The sequence below is a fragment of the Chrysoperla carnea genome, chromosome 2 (assembly GCF_905475395.1).
Source record: "Chrysoperla carnea chromosome 2, inChrCarn1.1, whole genome shotgun sequence".
In the NCBI taxonomy this organism is placed as follows: domain Eukaryota; kingdom Metazoa; phylum Arthropoda; class Insecta; order Neuroptera; family Chrysopidae; genus Chrysoperla; species Chrysoperla carnea.
In genome coordinates, this window is record NC_058338.1 from 78,079,801 (window position 1) to 78,098,068 (window position 18,268).

At 27.3% G+C, this 18,268-nt stretch overlaps 1 protein-coding gene across 2 annotated transcripts; it reads left to right on the forward strand.

The window, feature by feature from the left end:
* The first annotated feature begins 245 nt into the window (after positions 1-245).
* Positions 246-16,518, forward strand: LOC123293542 (protein obstructor-E-like). 2 transcript variants are annotated; one of them, XM_044874403.1, is made up of 5 exons: positions 246-262; positions 342-532; positions 14,390-14,614; positions 14,864-15,052; positions 16,159-16,518. In XM_044874403.1, the coding sequence occupies exons 2-5, from the start codon at positions 490-492 to the stop codon at positions 16,494-16,496; spliced, it is 795 nt and encodes a 264-aa protein (XP_044730338.1). In that variant the 5' UTR covers positions 246-262; positions 342-489; the 3' UTR covers positions 16,497-16,518. The 2 variants fall into 2 exon arrangements, with proteins under 2 accessions (XP_044730338.1, XP_044730337.1); XM_044874402.1 differs by lacking the exon at positions 246-262 and having other exon boundaries at positions 299-532.
* Positions 16,519-18,268: the final 1,750 nt, after the last annotated feature.

The following is an 18,268-nucleotide window of genomic DNA, read 5'->3' on the forward strand; positions in this document are numbered from 1 at the left end:
ATACTTTTATTTTTTAATATGAATACAACGTCTTTTTGCTAAATATATGTACGTGAATAGATTTTGATTACTTAGCAGTTGATTCTTACCCTATAGTAAAAATACATACATACATGCATACATATATAAAAAAGTATCATACATTCGTATTTACAAAAAACCCTTTCTCTTAGGAGAACATGGAAATATACTTAAATAATACCTTCAATTAAGTAACTAAATAGGCGTGTAAAAAGCCGGCGTACATATCACTGTAATTTCAGTATGTATGTTTAATTTCATTGTGTTTACATCTTCTAATATATATTATTGAGGAATACTTATTTGTTTTTCTTTTTTAGGATTATTTAGACATCTATTTTTGGAAGCGTATTATATAAGGTTTTTCAGTTTAAAAATAAATTTTTGAGTGTTAATAAATTTCCTTTTTTTGAGTGCAATAGTTAAAAGTTTTTTGAATTTAATTGATTTTTTTTCAACGAAAGTAAAATGAAAAGTGTTCTTTGTTTAGTGCTATTCACCGTAGCGATTGGTAAGTTTAAGTGAAAATTTTTTGGTTTATATAAAAATAATTTTTCCCGTATATAAAATGCTTCATCCATCACTTGAATTCTCCAAAATTCTCCTTTTTCAAAGAAAAAAAAAAAAAATTTTTGTTTATTCTTTCAAGAAAAAAATTATTAATTTTTCGTTAGTCGATATTGAAAGGTCCAAAATACAGACCTATAGCTATACTGGAATAAAATTTTTATAGATTTTCATAGATTTATATAAAAAAAATTTAAATCAAAAAGATAGTTGCATATTTCATTTTAGTAATAAAAAAAATCTAGACTGTATTTCGAATTAAAGCAAACTGTTCGAATTATCAGTTTTCTTTAAATATATTTATTGTACAACCTTAAAATTTAAATAATGCACTTTGATCTCTCTATGACGATAGTTATCGTACAACCTTATGTGAAATTTCTTGCGTATTTTCCTTTTGCTTTGCCTACAATGGGTTTTATAACTTAAGCCTTGATGCTTTAAATTAAGTAATTTAAAATCCGTGGTTTCTTTAATAGTCCGTGGGACAGTAAGCGTGCATTTTAAAATGATACATACATTCTTGAAATTTCGTGAGTCGCTTCTTTTTGGCGAATCTACCAAACTTCTCTTTACGACTTTTTTCGCTTCGTTGTCAAATGAGCACGATGACGTCATATTTAAACTATCGATCTGAAAAAACGCAGTAATTAATTTGTCGGATATCATGCCCATTTGATAACTTTAATAACTATTAAGCAATAAAATATTTTGTTCGACAAAAATACTGCTACGCTGAGCTTCGTACGACCTCGAACATTCCTTAATGAAGTATTTTTGCCTTTCAATATATACGTAGTTCATTTTAGCTGAATTATTAAATAATTATTAATGTTATCGAGTGATCATAGTGTCCGACATATTCCCCGGTGCAATATTTCAGATCGAAAGCTTAAATATGACGACATCGTACTCATTTGAGAAAGCAGCGCTTTCGAAAAAAAGCCTTAAAGAGAAGTTTGATAGAATCGTCAAAAGGAAGCAACTCACAAAATTATGTATGTATCACGTATGTATATATCATTTTAAAAATCACCCTTACTGTCCCACGGACTATAAGACCAGTGTTTCTCAAAGTGGACTATATCGACCCCTTGTTGGCGCTAGAGACCTACTAGGGGTCGGTAAAGATAAATTTGTTAAATATGAATTAAGTTTGAGAATCTCTGATTAAGACGGTTTTTTTATGAGTTATAATAAATTAGCGATCTTTTTAAGATCAATATCTTATACAAAATTAATACGAGATAAATCGGTCCAGATTTTTAATCTGGGATAACAATTCTATTCGATCATACTATCTAGGTTTACGATCATGGCTTGGAATTTACTAGGTTACTGATGGAAAAAAATGTATTTTTGTATGTCGGAATTTAAATAAAAACCGTTAATTGTAACTACAAATTAAACAATTTATGATAAATTAGATTAAATGTTAGAATAAAAATTATAAAAATAAATTGTTATTTATTATATAATTAATATTTTATAATTTATTCATTTAGATCAGTTTTTATAGGAGGATCATAATATTACTTGAGAAAATTTAATATTTTAAAAATAACTTTCATTTTTGTTGTATAATAATAATACTTATACGTGCTTATTAATGGGCAGTGACCCAACCCTAAAGGCCATATTGTGGGATCAATATATACAAATATTTTTGTTTTAAACCAATGTTGTTAAAAGTCAAATTTATTTCAAAATTCTTATCACTTTTTACAAGCGTAAAATGAAAATAAAATTTATTTTTCATATTTATCTGTAATAATTGGAAAGAGGCAATTGCGTGAATTTTTAGATACTTATTGAAGTGGAAGACAAATACATATAGAAATTACATAAATTAAAGATATTCGATACCTGTAATAAAATTATTAATTATTAATAATAATAGCAATTTAACTAAAAATAATAATCAAATTAGAAAAATTAATAATTTATTTCCGTAATTCTTATTTATTTATAAATAGGTATATATAGATTAAAAATTTGCTTACTTTCGAATCTTTTTCTACATGAGGAGAAAGTTTGATTTATCAATGAACCTAGATTAGTTTAAAATAGGATTATTTTTATTATTTAACTTTTTTTCCCTTGATTATTGGACATATGTTGTACTAGTTCTTTTTATTACTAAGTCATTTAAATAGGACAATTAAAAAAGTATTTGCAAAAAGCGATATTCTGATGAAAAGTTATTGTTTTAATCCTGAAAATCGGTAGTTATAGTAATCTGTGCTTAGATCATTTGCAAATCTGTCTGCCAAATTTTTGGCGTACGATCATTGACAAAAATTCGAGTTTGGAGAGAAGGAAAACTAAAAGTTTTACAAAATCAATGTATCTACATACTACAGTGAAACTTGCTTATTTAGGACCCGGATGAGTGAGAAACCTCCATAACTTTAACTCAAACTAAGGTCCCAACACTTTCGCACTTTCGTTTTTTTGACTTTATTATCATAGTTAACTCTATAACTGTGACAGCGAGTGAATTTTATATGCATTAACATCTGTAACTGAGAACTGAGATAACATCATTTGGTTTGTTTACTTACTTATTCTTATTCTACCCGCAAATTACGATCTTAACTAATTTTGAGCCTCAATGACCTTCAGTTTTTGTTTTGCTTTACTATCATACGGATGTTTATTTTAAAAATGCCGAAACGGAGGTTCATATCGTTATCAGTTCGTGAACAACTGAATTTAATATCCGCTTATGAAAGTGAGAAGACACGCAATGAAGTCTGTGACGAATTTAATGTGCCAAAATCTCTTCGTTGAGTAATTCAGAATAAAGATAAAATTCAATCACAAATTTCCGAAGGACTAGGAAATCTAAAACGTGTACGCTTATCAAAATATCCTGAACTTCAACAGCGTTTGCTAACATGGGTCAATCAACTTCGTAACAAAAACGTTTCGGTAAGTGGACCGACAACTAAAAAAAAGCCACAAGATTGATAATACGTTATTTTATTTAATAATCGCACCTCTATAACTGAAATAACCTGTATTCTGATCTCTATTAATGGAAGGAACCCTTTGTAAATGAGACAGATATTTATTTATACCTGGATATCTGAGACATTGGGTAAGTGGAATACCTCTATAAGTGAGACATTTTTGTAGGACCCTTGATGCCTCACTTAACCAGGTTCGACTGAATATGAGCCCATAATAAATTATTCCCATATGATTCTTTTTACCGAACTATGTGAGTAGATAAGGTCAAAAATAAAGTAAAAAAAAACTGATTAATGCTGCTTTCTTCGAAATATTTCTTGCAGCTTTAATTGGTGAAAATATATTTAATTGCGCTTTTTTTTTGAAAGTTTAGGCATGTCAGTCATACAATGGATATTTTTCTTGCATTTTGTTGCTTCAGTTAATTTTGTATATTTATAAAAAGTGAAATTCTTTACATAAAATGGAAGGTCTTTGTGTCAAAACAGGAAATCTTCTTCAAGCATTATTCATGTGTTATTATTTATAGATATATCTATAACCATGATGGAAGTAACTAGAAAGGGTATGTCTCATAAATTATGTTGGGAATAAGTAATATTAATTAAAAAAAAAAACGTAACACACATATATACCCACGCTAAGATCCAATTGGTCACGATTTCCGTGATTTACTTATTTACCACAGTTTGTAAATTCGTAACACGGTACCGTTTTGTTTATGTATCGAGTAAATAATTTATAAACAAATAAAGGTTTTGTTTAACCAACAGATCATAGTTGTTGGTCAATTAAATTTATAGATGATAATTTACCGTTTTAGAAAATTAATATTAATTAATCAATAAATTACTTTCAAGGTTGAATTCATAAAACAGAATGTGTATTTATACCTCCTATGAAGTGCAAGTACAAATCTTGTTTTAGTTTTTTTACAATGATCTACACGCCTTTCAAATGATAGGATGTAGTCTAACTTTTAAATGGAAATTTTAAAACTTGACGAAGACATTAGATGATGAAGACAAATGAAATTTACTTAATTAAAAAAGATATTTTAGGAGTATGTTTTATTTGATTTTTCAACTATATTAAATTTTTTGAAGAAGATATCCATTATATAAAGCCTAAGCATTACCAAGCGAAATCGTATTGAACACAAAGAAAGATTATAAAATGGAAATAATTTAATAAATAATGCAGATGCACTATATTGTTAATGACGTAATCAAAATCCAAAAAATTAATTTTGCACCATTACATCCAAATTATATCCAATTTTGATAAATCAAGAATGAAATTCTACAAAATTTGGTTCATACTTTTCTAGCTTTTACAAGTTTTAAGAATGTGGGGTCCTGATCGTCATATTTATAATAAATATTAATGGTAGCATAAATCTAACATCATAGATAAAAAAATTGATCCAAAATTAGTGGGTTTAAAAAAAATTCCTCCCTTCCCTTTTTACTAAATAACGTCATCAAAATCCAAAAAAATTAATTTTACTCTATCATATCCAAATTTAATCCTATTTTGACAAATCAAGTGTGTAATTGAATTTAGTTTGGGTCGTAATTTTCAAATTTGTGATAAAATTTAACCTTATTTTTAAAGGTTTCTAGAATGTGGAGATCTGGTCCCGATATTTATAATAAAGGTTAATGGAACCGTAAATTTAACATCATAGATGAAAAAATTAACACAAAATTAGTGGGTTTCAAAAAAAATTCCATTCAAATTGTATAAAATTTGACTGTGTTTTGAAAAAAATCGATTTTTTTAACTTAATGACGTCATCAAAATCCAAAAAAATTAATTCTGATCTATCACATCCAAATTATATCCGATTTTGATAAATCAAATATGTAATCCTACTAAGTATGGGTCATACTTTTCAAAATCAAATTGAACCTAGCTTTACAGGTTTAAAGAATGTTTGGACCTGATTCTGGTATTTATAATAAGAGTTAATGGTGGGGTTTCCTAAATCAGTAAATAATGGAAATATTTCATAAAACGAAACAATCCTCTCAAAGTAACAGTTCTGTACCTAAAAGATACAATTAATTAAAACATGTATTTCCTCTAATAGTTGTATATAATACATTAATTAGTCTTCAAAGAGAAGGTAAATTCACTTTGATGAGTAATGACTGAATTTAGATAACTGATGAGAATTTTATTCATTCAAGGATATTTTACTGAAGTCCGGTTGTACGATTAGAATAAATAAATAAATAAATAAATAATGAAATTAATCTCAATAAAAAACATTCTCTTAATCTAACTGTATTTCGAAATTGTCTGTAAGTACAATTTACGTGGGAAAGCACGAACCTTGTAATCAATTGTCATTTTCGATTATATAAAATGAAAGTAATGTAATAAAATAAATCTTTGCTCTAGAAGCTGCAAAAATGTAAATTATGTTGATTATTTCATTTTACGCTTAATGTGCATTTTCTAATTATTAGAAAAGTAATTGTACGTCTTCGCTCGTGTGATTTACATTATTAATTTTTTTTAGATTTCTTTTAAATGAATTTTAATTTTATAAATCGGTTTATAACTCAAAAGATTGGTTGTGATTCCGATTGAAGCATCTGAAAATTATTAATCTAATATGTGCAATTCAAATAAATGCTCGCCGTTCCTTTATATATCAAGGTTATAACATACTCTAGCCATAAGGTTTGAGTATTTTTCTTGCGTGTTTTAAACCACCACTGATCTGTGAGAAAGACCACTCATATTAATGTCAAAGTTGATTTCATACTAAATCGATTTATATATATCATGGCTCTTAAAGACACACCTAAAACATTTATATATATTGTAATTAAACTGTTTTTGGAATAAATAATAATGTAAAGGGTTTTATGCATATCTAAACACTGAAAAAAAATTAAAATAATGATTGAAATAAAGTAAAAATACTTTCAAACAATTTCCTAATGATTGGAACAAGTACAGCCAAATATTTGTATTTACAATCAAATAGGATTGAATTTAAAATATGAATTAATTGATACAAAATCACCGAAGTTAAATAAACAAAATCATTACTTCTATGAAAGAGATTGATTTTAGTTTAAAATCATACATTAATTGTACTTAGTTGGAATATATAATCGTGTAAATAAAGCGAATCGATGAATTAAAAGAAAATTTCTTTGCATGTGCTTTAAATAGAAGATTTGGATATTACGATCAAATATCTATCATGTCTAGTCTATATGTGCTTGTGTCAACTACATGAAGATTGTTGTTACTAACATACACAAAGTTTGAAATAAACTTATTGATCATTTTTATAATATATACCGACTCTAAGAAATCTAATTTTTTTAATTTAAACTATTTTTTTTAAATTAATTAATTAATTTAAGACTATTTTTTTTAATTAAAAGGTTTATAACTGCTCTTGTAGTTCTTGTACAATCACATCAGTATTTTGTTATAATATTTATAATTAAAACTATGTTGCATATCAAAACAACAATATTTGAAATTTTCTAGACAGTTATTGCTTTCATATAAACAGCTCATGCGTTTGTATCAACTTCACCACTCAACCTCGTACGGTAGTTTTATCACATTCACCATATCTGATCTCGCGATCAGGTTGAGACTACCTCATATCGATTGGTATTAAGATTTTTTTTTCAGTGTAGTATTAGCTCTGCCCAATAGTTTTTTAAAGTATTATAATAATTATTTCAACATGATAATAATAAAACTAAATAATAATAGTAATGAAAGTGAATATTGAAATTCACTATGTAGAGTCTTTCAATAAGAGTCGTACTTAAAATTTGAATATAATACTTTAACGTATCAAAGTAAATATTATTCAAATAAGATATAAAGATAAGGTAGATCTTTTTTGCTTGTCTAAATTTGAATATCGAAGATTTGGACACGTAGTTTCAAGCCAAAAACTCTGTTAGGCGTCTAAGGAAAGTATACTCCTTACATAATACTTTTCGTTTTACTAAAGATTATTTAAGCAACAATTTTGAAATGTTAGAAAAATATCTATTAAAACTTTAGTTTAGCGTCTAGTCTCCTATTGGAGTCTCTATGTTAATAATGTATAGCAGATGTAATCATTTACTTTATGTTGAATGCTGTTTATGTTTTATGAACAAATGTAAATCTATTTTGTTTTGATTAGATCAGCAAGATGTATTATAACAGATTTACTAAGACATTTGTAAAGCATCTCGTTTGCCATTATAATATACGAAGTAAGAAGAGTTTTTATGAACGTTCTTATGTATTAGACAAAGAAACGCTTTTCAGACAATTTATTGTATGTGATGCCTTAATTTGGTTATCGTCTCTTATACAAATTAATATATAAAATATCGTTTATATGTCTATAAGCTCTCTAGAGGTCGCAATTTAAGTCCGATTTGAAAAAAATTTGGTATCAAGAAAGGTTTTGGTATTTGAAAGTTCAAGTTTATTTAAACAAAAAAGTACTTTCATGATTTGAAATGCAAAATTCGATTTTAAGAATGTGTTTTTTTATTAATCTCTAAAGAAGTTCGCTTAGCTAACGAAACTCCTGCGCTACGAATTTTTTTTTTTTATGAAAAGAAAATTTAATGTTTCCTGTTTTTTAATTATTTTTTAATATTTAAAACTGCGTTCGTTTAGTGCATAACAAATATGTACTATATTACATATTTTATGAAGACAACTTGTTTAAAATAAACAAATTGTTAATATTATTATTATTTACAAATAAATTATTTGAAACAGTAGCGTACTTATAAGAACACTAAAAACGGTTTAAATCTACTAAATCTTTTATTTTCTTGAGAGATCAGAAGAGGTTAATGGAAAATTGCGAAGAGATACATCTTGAGTCTATCGTATTTACGTTTTTACAAATGCCTGAAAAAAATTATTTTATCATCAATTTAGCATTACAATCTTTAAATAGAATTTAATATACATTTCATTTAATGACTTAGATACTAGGAAAGAAAATATTAAAGCACCCATGAAAGTAATAAATGATCCTAGAATAATATTGACCTTTCTGTGAAAGTCTCATCGAAATCGAATTAACCGTTTCCGAGATTAATGAAAATATATAGTGAAACAAGATTTTTATTTAAACCATCTTGTGGTTGAAATTATTTGTACCTTATTTTCAACTTTGATTATGAATTTTATTAAAACTTCATGAATGTAGACGAAAAATAAGAATACAATTTTTCGATATCTGCCTTATTTTTCGAAATATCGAAAGTTAAATAATTAACCAAATATTGTATTTTTATTTTTCACCTTATATTATTAAGTTATAACATAATTCACCATCAAAATTGAAAAAATATATTTTTTTAATTTGTGTACCCATTACCGTGCTCATACATCCTTAATTAGTCATAATAATTTAATATGGCTTTAGCTTTAATTTAAATAGTTTTTTATTTAATTTTCACTTACTAGTTTTGGAGAAATCTATGAAAACATATCATCCATCTACCGTTTCTCATAAGACCATGATAAATATTCCTACTTTTGAAGTGATTAATTTATTTGAATAATCAGGCAACTCCCCATAAAATTTTCAGAATGGATTTAGAATTAGTTCAACTTCATATAAAAAAAATCAAGCCTTTTATCCAAAATTGCCCTGGCGCTCGAACATCCTTAAAATGGATATTATGTAAGAATTACAAGATGCAAGACAGTTGGATAATAAATTATACATCAGCTCAATATTACGTATTTAAAAAAAAAAAAAACATAATATGTGTAACAAATTATTTAAAAGAAAAAAAAAAATGCAAATATAAAACCAAACCACAAAGAAATTATGAATGATGGTTTATTTTTAATTGTGAAGTAATTTTTTATTTTATTACCTACATTTTATTAAAACATATTTATCATAATCTGAACTCATAATAATAATAATAATTAAAACATTATTTTAATTATTCTACATTCATAAAAAAGGTGTTTTTAGGTGTGTGCAAAAAATAATTATTATTAATTCAAAAATTGCAGTTATTTTCTTGATGCAAGGGGCGATGAAGTTATTTTGATTGAATAGGGATTCAGGCAAAATTTTTTAAATCACTTCAGATGATGAATTTTCTTTTCACGAATAGAAAAGTGAAGTTGGTTTTTAAAAATCTTTACTAGTATGCAAGATATGAACGTTTAAAATTCATAATTAAAAAAAGAGGAAGATACCCACCAGTGACGTCATACGTGGGTATCGCCATTGAGACTACATATAAAACTTTGTTTTGTTAAAAGGAGATGGGAAATCTTTGAATGCAATCTTTGACTGCTTATAACTTCTTCGTTTTTTAATCAATTTTAATTTCACTTTCAAATTTTGTCATGGTATTAAGTCTAGTTTTACATTTTTATGGGTAATATAACCAATTCGACATCACTTGGTTATGTGGCAAATATAACCAATTCGATTATCCTCTATTGTTTATTATATATTTAATGGTGGATAAAATTTGATAGCAGTACTTAAAGAGTAGAAAATTATGGAAGTACTGGGTTCTATTTAACAATTATTAGCTATTAAAAATTATTATTGCGCTTTAAGTGATGCATGTTCGATTAGCGCCATTGATAAAACTGCAGGTTTATATTAAAGGTAGGGAGTCACAATCTTTGTTGTCAGAACACTCCTTACTAAAATGCAGAAAATTACCTTATCAAGTCTTTATTTCAACACTTTTTCCACTTCAAACTCTTGTGATTGTCGTTAAAACATGGCATAGCCGACAAAGTCTTTTTTTTTACTTTCGAAAAATAGATAACAGTCTTTTTCATATATGTTAGCCACACAGAAACATTGATACAGCCACACAAAAATCTCTGTGATTCGGAAATTCTTTTAATTTTAGTCAAAATTTATTTACTTTTCAGTCTCTCCTAGGGCAGAAATAGATTATTTTGGTTTGTCATTATTTTACAATCTAATTATTACTGAACATCTAAAAAAATCTCTACCAAAGTATTAAAGCAAAATTTTTTAACACAAAATTTAAAACATGTGTATCTCCGCGTAAAAACATCGATTTTGAAACCGGAGATACATCTTTTTGCAGAGATACATCTATTTGAAATTTGGGTAAAATAATGTGTTAAAAAATTTTCATTTAATACATTGGTTGAGTATATATATCACAAACTATTTTTAAAAAAATGTTTATTTCAAAACCACAAAAAAATTATGAAAATATAAAAGATGAATTATTTTTAATTGTGAAGTAATTTTTTTGTATTGTTTAATTATTTTATTAAAAGATTTGTAATTTGTATAAATTTGTAATCTTAATAAACATGTTAATTATTTTACATTAAAAAAATAATTTTTTTTTTAGGTATATGTAAAAATTATTTAATCAACAGTAGAGAAATTATACCATACGTAATATGATGTGTAATCAATTTTAAATTTTTCTTAAAGGGGATTGACATATATATTTCCATACAAATTATAGTAATTTATCTAAAAAAAAAAAACATCTTAAGGCTACAATTACTTCAATTTTAAATCATTTTAAGAAATTCTCATGACCTTCATGTTGAAAAGTTACTTTTAAGCTAAAATCAATACATTTGTTTTTATGATATTATTCCTAAAATTAAATTGTGAATATAATACGGAAAAAAATTAAAATTTTGTATTTTTTATGTAATTGTAGATATCTAATTCTGAAATAACCAGATTGCTCCAGTATTGCGAAAACTAAAAAAACTCCAAAGAAATTTTTAAAGTTAACCATTATTGTATTGTCGCTTATATAAATTTTTTTTTACCAATATAATATTGGGTTTAAATTATCATTGCGCATGACAAACGCAGCTAGGTACGATTTAACGTTTCAAGTTTCATGATAACAGTCAGTATCTATCATTTCAAATAATTGGTTCGAAATCAGATTAACTTAACTCCGACCCTAATCAGGATATATCTGAGTGTAATAACTAACAATCCGGCTCAAACAGAATACTAACTTTCACATCACAGCTGATTTAATAAATCGAATACATTATTCGATATTTATGAAATAGAATTTTCGACTACCTGACAATATTTTAAACCAACCTAAAATCCCTTCACCCAAGTTTTCGATTATATATTGTATATGTCACTAGCGGTGAACTTACCGCTTCTCTGGGCAACTTCAATTTTAAATACAAAGATTATTGTGTTATAACCTTCACTTCATATGCTGTCACTTATCCTCCTTTTGTTCACAATTTCGTTTAACCTCTAAAATTATCAGTGTTTCTCTACTATATGATGCATGTATTACACATAAAACCTTCCTCTTGAATCACTTTATCTAATAGGAAAAACCGCATATAAATCCGTTGGCCAATTTTAAAGACCTAAGAATAGGGGCCCTGAAACTATAATCTCAGCCCCCTCCCCTCTATCGAATTTTGTGCTGTACTCTCTAGTTTTTATCGGGAAGCAATTTATTGAGCACTAACCGTATGCTTTATTCGTTTTTATACCAAGTACATTCACATTCTTTCAAATCCTTTGAATCCTTTTGGGCAAATTCTCCTTTGCTTACCTGTTAAATCCACCACTGTGGAAAATATACATACATGCAGGTATTTTCAAATCACAATAACAAAACATAAATAAAATTATACAGAATTAGAAAAAGATTGCCATGATCTAGTTAAAATTTTTTAAATACATGTAGCTATCAATGTTTTAAAAGTTATGCGTAAATTAATTATATTATTGCATTTGCACAAGAATTTTTAGCAAAAAACAAATTGTTTACTACTAAAATGTCCAATTAGACTGTCTTTTAATTTGTAAGTGTTCAAATTTTTTATATATAAATATATATAGACGGTTGTTACCATTGATGGTACGACCCTGAGGGCTTCGTGAACTTTCTCTTAAAATATACTCAACACTCAATTCCGTATTTTTTTTTATTCAATTTATCAAGAGAGTAAGTCATATATATATGGGAGCATATATATTTTTACAATTGCGTTCACAGAGAAATTTTAAATGCGTGTGCCAAAACGACAAAGTAAAGGGTCAGGTTTGAACGTCTAGCTCGTGTGCTTTCTCTAAACCGCCTATCATTTCAGGCAGCACAAGATGATAAATCGTCTTTTCCTTTTCATTTTAAATCTTGCAATAATTGCCATTTGCGATTTTTCTGCAGTTACTTCAGCGACATTGCATACAATAACTTTCCTTTGTTTATGGTTAAATTTCTCATGCGTTAATAGCAGCAACTTTGTAGATTTTTAAACTATCTTTGGCCACAATAACAAAGCTACGTAGGAATATTCAGAACTCTGTCATATCTTGAAAATACAGAAAACCGTTCGGTTGTCTTTCATAAAGCACTTAATTAGCAATTTATTTTGTTTGGTTATGTGATTGCTTACGAGCATTTTAAGACTTTATTGCATATTGTTTAATTTTCTCTCAAATCAGGTATCCCGAATTTTTTTACCCGCTTATTTATTATCGCTTTCATCTTAATTTCTTGCAAGCACTTAATTCGCACTTAATTATCACTCTTGGTTTATACCTGCTCAAGCATTCGTCCTAGTTTTAGAAAGACCTGATTTTTAAATCCTTCCTTTTGAGAAATTCGAATTTCTTGTTTATTAATTAGTCAATTTCATGATCCTGACCGTTTACCATTTACTAAGACCTAATTTGGTTCATTAACATTAATTATTTCATTATTATTTTCATTGCGTTGCTAGCCTCACATAATGCTGGCGTAACAGACCTTATCCACATAATTTCTCACGCTTAGTATATGTTTGTTCCTGCTCCAAATTTGCACCTGTTCGCAAAGTTTCCGAATTATTGAAGACTTTATTATTACTTAATCTACGCTTGGACCTTCTTCTGCTTGAATTATACTCTTTTGAGTGCAGACAAGTTTACCTTTTTATAAGCAGATGCTTTTTGTGCAATATTTTGAATCTCCTTTTAAAGTAAAAGTTCGCATATTCTGGCTTTGTTATTTTTTTGAATTCTTTAAGATTATGGGTCCTTGTTATTTATATTCGAACCTTTATATGCATTGCTATTTAAAACCATCAACGTATCCCATAGTCCATATAACTACACTTTCTATTTCATGTAATATATTGAATAGTTGATTTTCAAATACGAGATCTAAACTTGGAGTTAATTCAATTTGTGCTGACATAATATTTATAATATTAATTTAGCATATAATAATATATAAAAAAATCTATTTCTTTAATTTAATGTTGTTTCTAAGCTCCAATTCCGGATTTAGCAAATGAAAACTAACAATTGACTGAGTTAATTGTGGAAATACCATGTATAGACAGTGTTAATTACCCAATATTTTGTTTTTTACGTCATGTAAGTAATTAAAGATAGTCACCCTTACACACAAAGTTATAAGAGTATCTATCCTCTCAATTGAATGAAGCAAGTGTATTAACAAATTACTCTACATGTCCTGTAACTCATTTTCTTTTTCGATTTATCTAATCGAATGTCATGTAATAGTTTCCTAAATCCTGTAATAAAATCCTGTATTGATGCTAGCCTTACACAGCAACTGTTAATCTAAGAATATCAATATAAAGGAACTCATATCAACCTAAAAGAAGAAATTTTACAAAAAAAAAACCTAATCGTTAGCTCCAACTTTTATTATTACTACTAGAATGCAACTCTCCCCTATCCCATCCTTGTTCAATGAACTTTTCTAAAATTCAACCAATTCAATGTTTGCAGAGAATTAACGACAAGTTTGCTAATAATCTAAATTTATTTTTACAGTGAATGGCCAAAAATTAAAAGGCGATCAAGAAGATCCTTGTAAAACCAAAGCACGTGTAGTACCAGATGCACAATATTGTGACAAATATTGGGAATGTGTTAATGGCCAACCAGAATTATTTGACTGTCCCAATGGTCTTGTGTTTGCTGGTAAACATCGTGGCGTAACTGAAGGCTGTGATTACCCATGGCGATCAAATTATTGTGAAAATAAACAACAAATAAGTAAGTTTTATTAAACATAAATGATAAACTACAGAAATATAACATCAGAATCGAGAGTTCAATAAATTTAGAATGAAGAATAAACTTCCTAATAATAATCGACAATTTTAATCTTGCTTTGGGAGATTCTTCGTGCAAATTTTCCATAGACAAAATCGAGCGTCTTGAGTCACAAACTCTGCATTAAGCAGGATTTATACTCGAAAACAAAATAGCTTTGCTAAACTGTAATATATATTTTTTTACTAGATCCACCACTTGGAACCGAACATTGTGATTGGTTATATGGAATATTCGGACATGAAACATCATGTACAAGATATTGGACATGTTGGAATGGTACTGCAACAGAACAATTATGTATTGGAGGTTTACTCTATAACGAAAAAGCCCATTCCTGTGATTGGCCCGAAAATGTTGATGGATGCCAAAAACATCGTAAGTGTCATCGTTATTTTGTATTTGTATTCTACAATTGAAACAAACAACTGACAAAATGTCATCATCATCAAACGGCTTCTTCTCGAATATTTTCTTCCTGATTTTCATTGATTATAGATGATTTATTAAAATATACGTTCACCCTCTCTGATTTTCGGTCAAATGTTATGCAACTATGTTTATCAATAATCTGAAACTATGTTTTTTAACAGATGAATATAATAGGCAAAAATTACCAAAAATTTGGATTATTTAGATATAAGCGGTCAAAATTTAAATACACTGCTTCAGGAGGGTTAATAATATGTCTAGCATATTATTAACCCCAGGAAAAATTCTAAAAAAAAAACTTTTATTAGATTTTTAAAAATGTGTACAAGTTGTCGTATGCTTGAAACTCGAAAAAAGTTTTATCAATGAAAATGCTTCAAGCAAAAAATGTTGGGTGTGTAGACGCACATCTTACGCAATCATTAAACGTGATCTAGGTTTTTAAGCTCATTGAAAAGCACATTCTACTCCATAACTGATTCAAATTAGAAAGTTATTATTGATTAAAAAAGTAACATTTTTTATTCGAAACATTTTTCCGCAAACCGTACAGTTTAAGCAAAAACGAAGTTTTACTCAAAATTGTTATTTCGTATAATTGTTTCTGCGAAATCCAAACACTCTTCGAAAAAAAATTCCCAATAAATCCATTAAAAGTGGTTTGTTTTTTTATAAAGACCATTTTTGTTCCAATTTTTGTTATCAATTACTATCTAAACTATTTGGCTTACAAAATAAATGTTTTTGTATTTATAAAGAACAACTTTGTAATTTAAAGCGTTCATATAATATTTATCAGTTATGAATCAGAGTGAGGTGTTAATTGAACCTAAAAACTTCCAATTCTTCCAAATTTTGATTCGATTGTCTTTGTTTAAATTTTAAACATTCATATCTCAGCTTTGGGGATTTATGCCTGTATTAACTTTTTATGGATCAGCTATGGATCTTGAAACAACTGATATTCTCAACCTAGTACCCTTTATTTTCAAATTATGCCAAATAATTGTTTCCAAGAGTTTTATGCTTAATTATTTTTTAATCTTTTACAGCCCTCTGTAATGAAGATGCTAATGGCAATGTTGCACTTGGTAAATCATGCAATCGATATTGGCAATGCCAAGGTGGTTATCCACGATTACAAAGATGTCCAGCCATGTTAGTATTCGATCGACGATCATTACGTTGTGTTGTTCCTCCAACTGAAGACTGTGATATTCCAACAACACCACTCCCATTAGATGATGGTGGTAGAGAAGATGGCGAAAATAATGTGCCACAACAACGAGGTGGTAACAATATCAATAGCCGACCACAACCAGAATTTAATAATTTACCAGCTGGTGCAATACCAATACCTGCTAAATTTAATGTTAGGTCTAGAAATTAAAAACACAAAATAATTATAAATGTTATATAATTTATTTTTATTATTTTTTTAATTTAAAAGAAAATAGGGTATTTGTCACTCACCATAACAATAAATAATAACATTAAGAGACTAGTTACTCTGTCAAAATTTTAAAACCTGGGTATGATTCGAGACAGTAACTTAAGGTAGTTCGAGCACCAAGGCAATCCAGATTTATGGTTGAAATTATTTGTACCTTATTTTTAACTTTGATGATGAATTTCGTTATAACTTCATGAATGTAGACGAAAAATAAGAATACATTTTTTCGCTATGTGCCTTGGTTTTTGAAATATCGAAAGCTAAATAATTAAACAAAATTTTCTGTAGATATGTTGAAAATTACTCCAGATATGGAAAAATTGTATTCTTACTTTTTTTCTTCTATTCGTCTTACATTTTCAAGTTATTGCATAATTCACATTCAAAATTCAGATTAAGGAACATTAAATAAACCATTCAATTTTTGCTAAAAGCTGACGCAATGTGTTAAATATCATTCGAAATGAATATCTTAGGTGTCAAATATCATTCGAAAATAATGAGTAACTTTCACGTAAATGTTTCTATTTGTTAATTAACAATAAACTATTAAATAAATGAAACAACAAATGTAAAAATTAATAAATAGGCAACTTGTATTATACAGATGTAACAGTTTTTCGATTATTAGACACACACTCACATATACGTAAATACAAGTTGCCTAATTACTAATTTTTTTAGTCAAATTTTACATGGACCGTTTCATTTAATTAACAATTTATTATTTATTAACAAATAGAAACATTTGGGCAACTAAAATATATCTTATGAATGGTATTTGACACATAAGAAACATATTTTACCAGATTTTAGTAAAAAATGAGCTATTTGTTTCATTTTTCTTAATTAGCCGAACTTATGTGTACTATGTCTTCAATGTCTACTAAAAATATTGCGCTTCTTATTCTAACAAACTACTGGGATTGGATACCAGAACGGAAAAGTTATTTTCTCAACAAAAAAAAAAAAAACCATTTTACTACCTTTATATAGAAAATAAAATGATAAACTTCATACAAAAAAAATTAAAAAAATTATTGCCAAAGTTCAAAATCACTTTCCTGTGATAGCGCTTCGTCTCTATAACCCCTTTATGATTTGTATGATCTTTTTTCGAATATTTAAGCTATGACCTAAATAAAATGTCTCCTTCAGAAATAAAAATATTAAAGAGGCAGATACCCTATTGTTAAAACAATATTGATATTATCGCAATTTCTTAAGAGATCGTAGTTTATATTGTTGCCTAGACAGTGGGCGAGAAAATAGTCGTATCTCACTTTCGAACTGTTGCCATGTCATGTTTAAATTTTGTTAAATATTACACGTCATGATCATTAGTATTGCACTGAGAACCGCAGTTTATTTTATCAAGGAATTTAGACGTCGCTAATAGACAAGTAAGACGTCACTAATAGTCAGGTTTATCGGATATTGCAATAATGTAATGGAATATTATATTATTTGTAAACAGTATAAATTACAATTTAATTATCAAATTTAAATAATATTAATATTGTTTTTAAATTTTAACCATATTAATTATCAATTAATAATTAATGTAATAATTATTTACAATCTAGTTTTAATCACATAAATTTTCCTGTTATATTTGGAAAGAAAAAAAATGCAAAAATCAAATAATGTAAATACATTACTGTTACCTTTTTAATGTTTTACCAGAAAAACTGTGAATGTATAGAATT

Bases quoted from the DNA above. Each gene is read 5' to 3' on its own strand.
- LOC123293542 (XM_044874403.1), top strand. From the start codon at position 490: ATGAAAAGTGTTCTTTGTTTAGTGCTATTCACCGTAGCGATTG. The intron at 533-14,389 runs GTAAGTTTAAGT...TTATTTTTACAG, and splicing joins GCTATTCACCGTAGCGATTG to TGAATGGCCAAAAATTAAAA. The intron at 15,053-16,158 runs GTAAGTGTCATC...AATCTTTTACAG, and splicing joins TGATGGATGCCAAAAACATC to CCCTCTGTAATGAAGATGCT.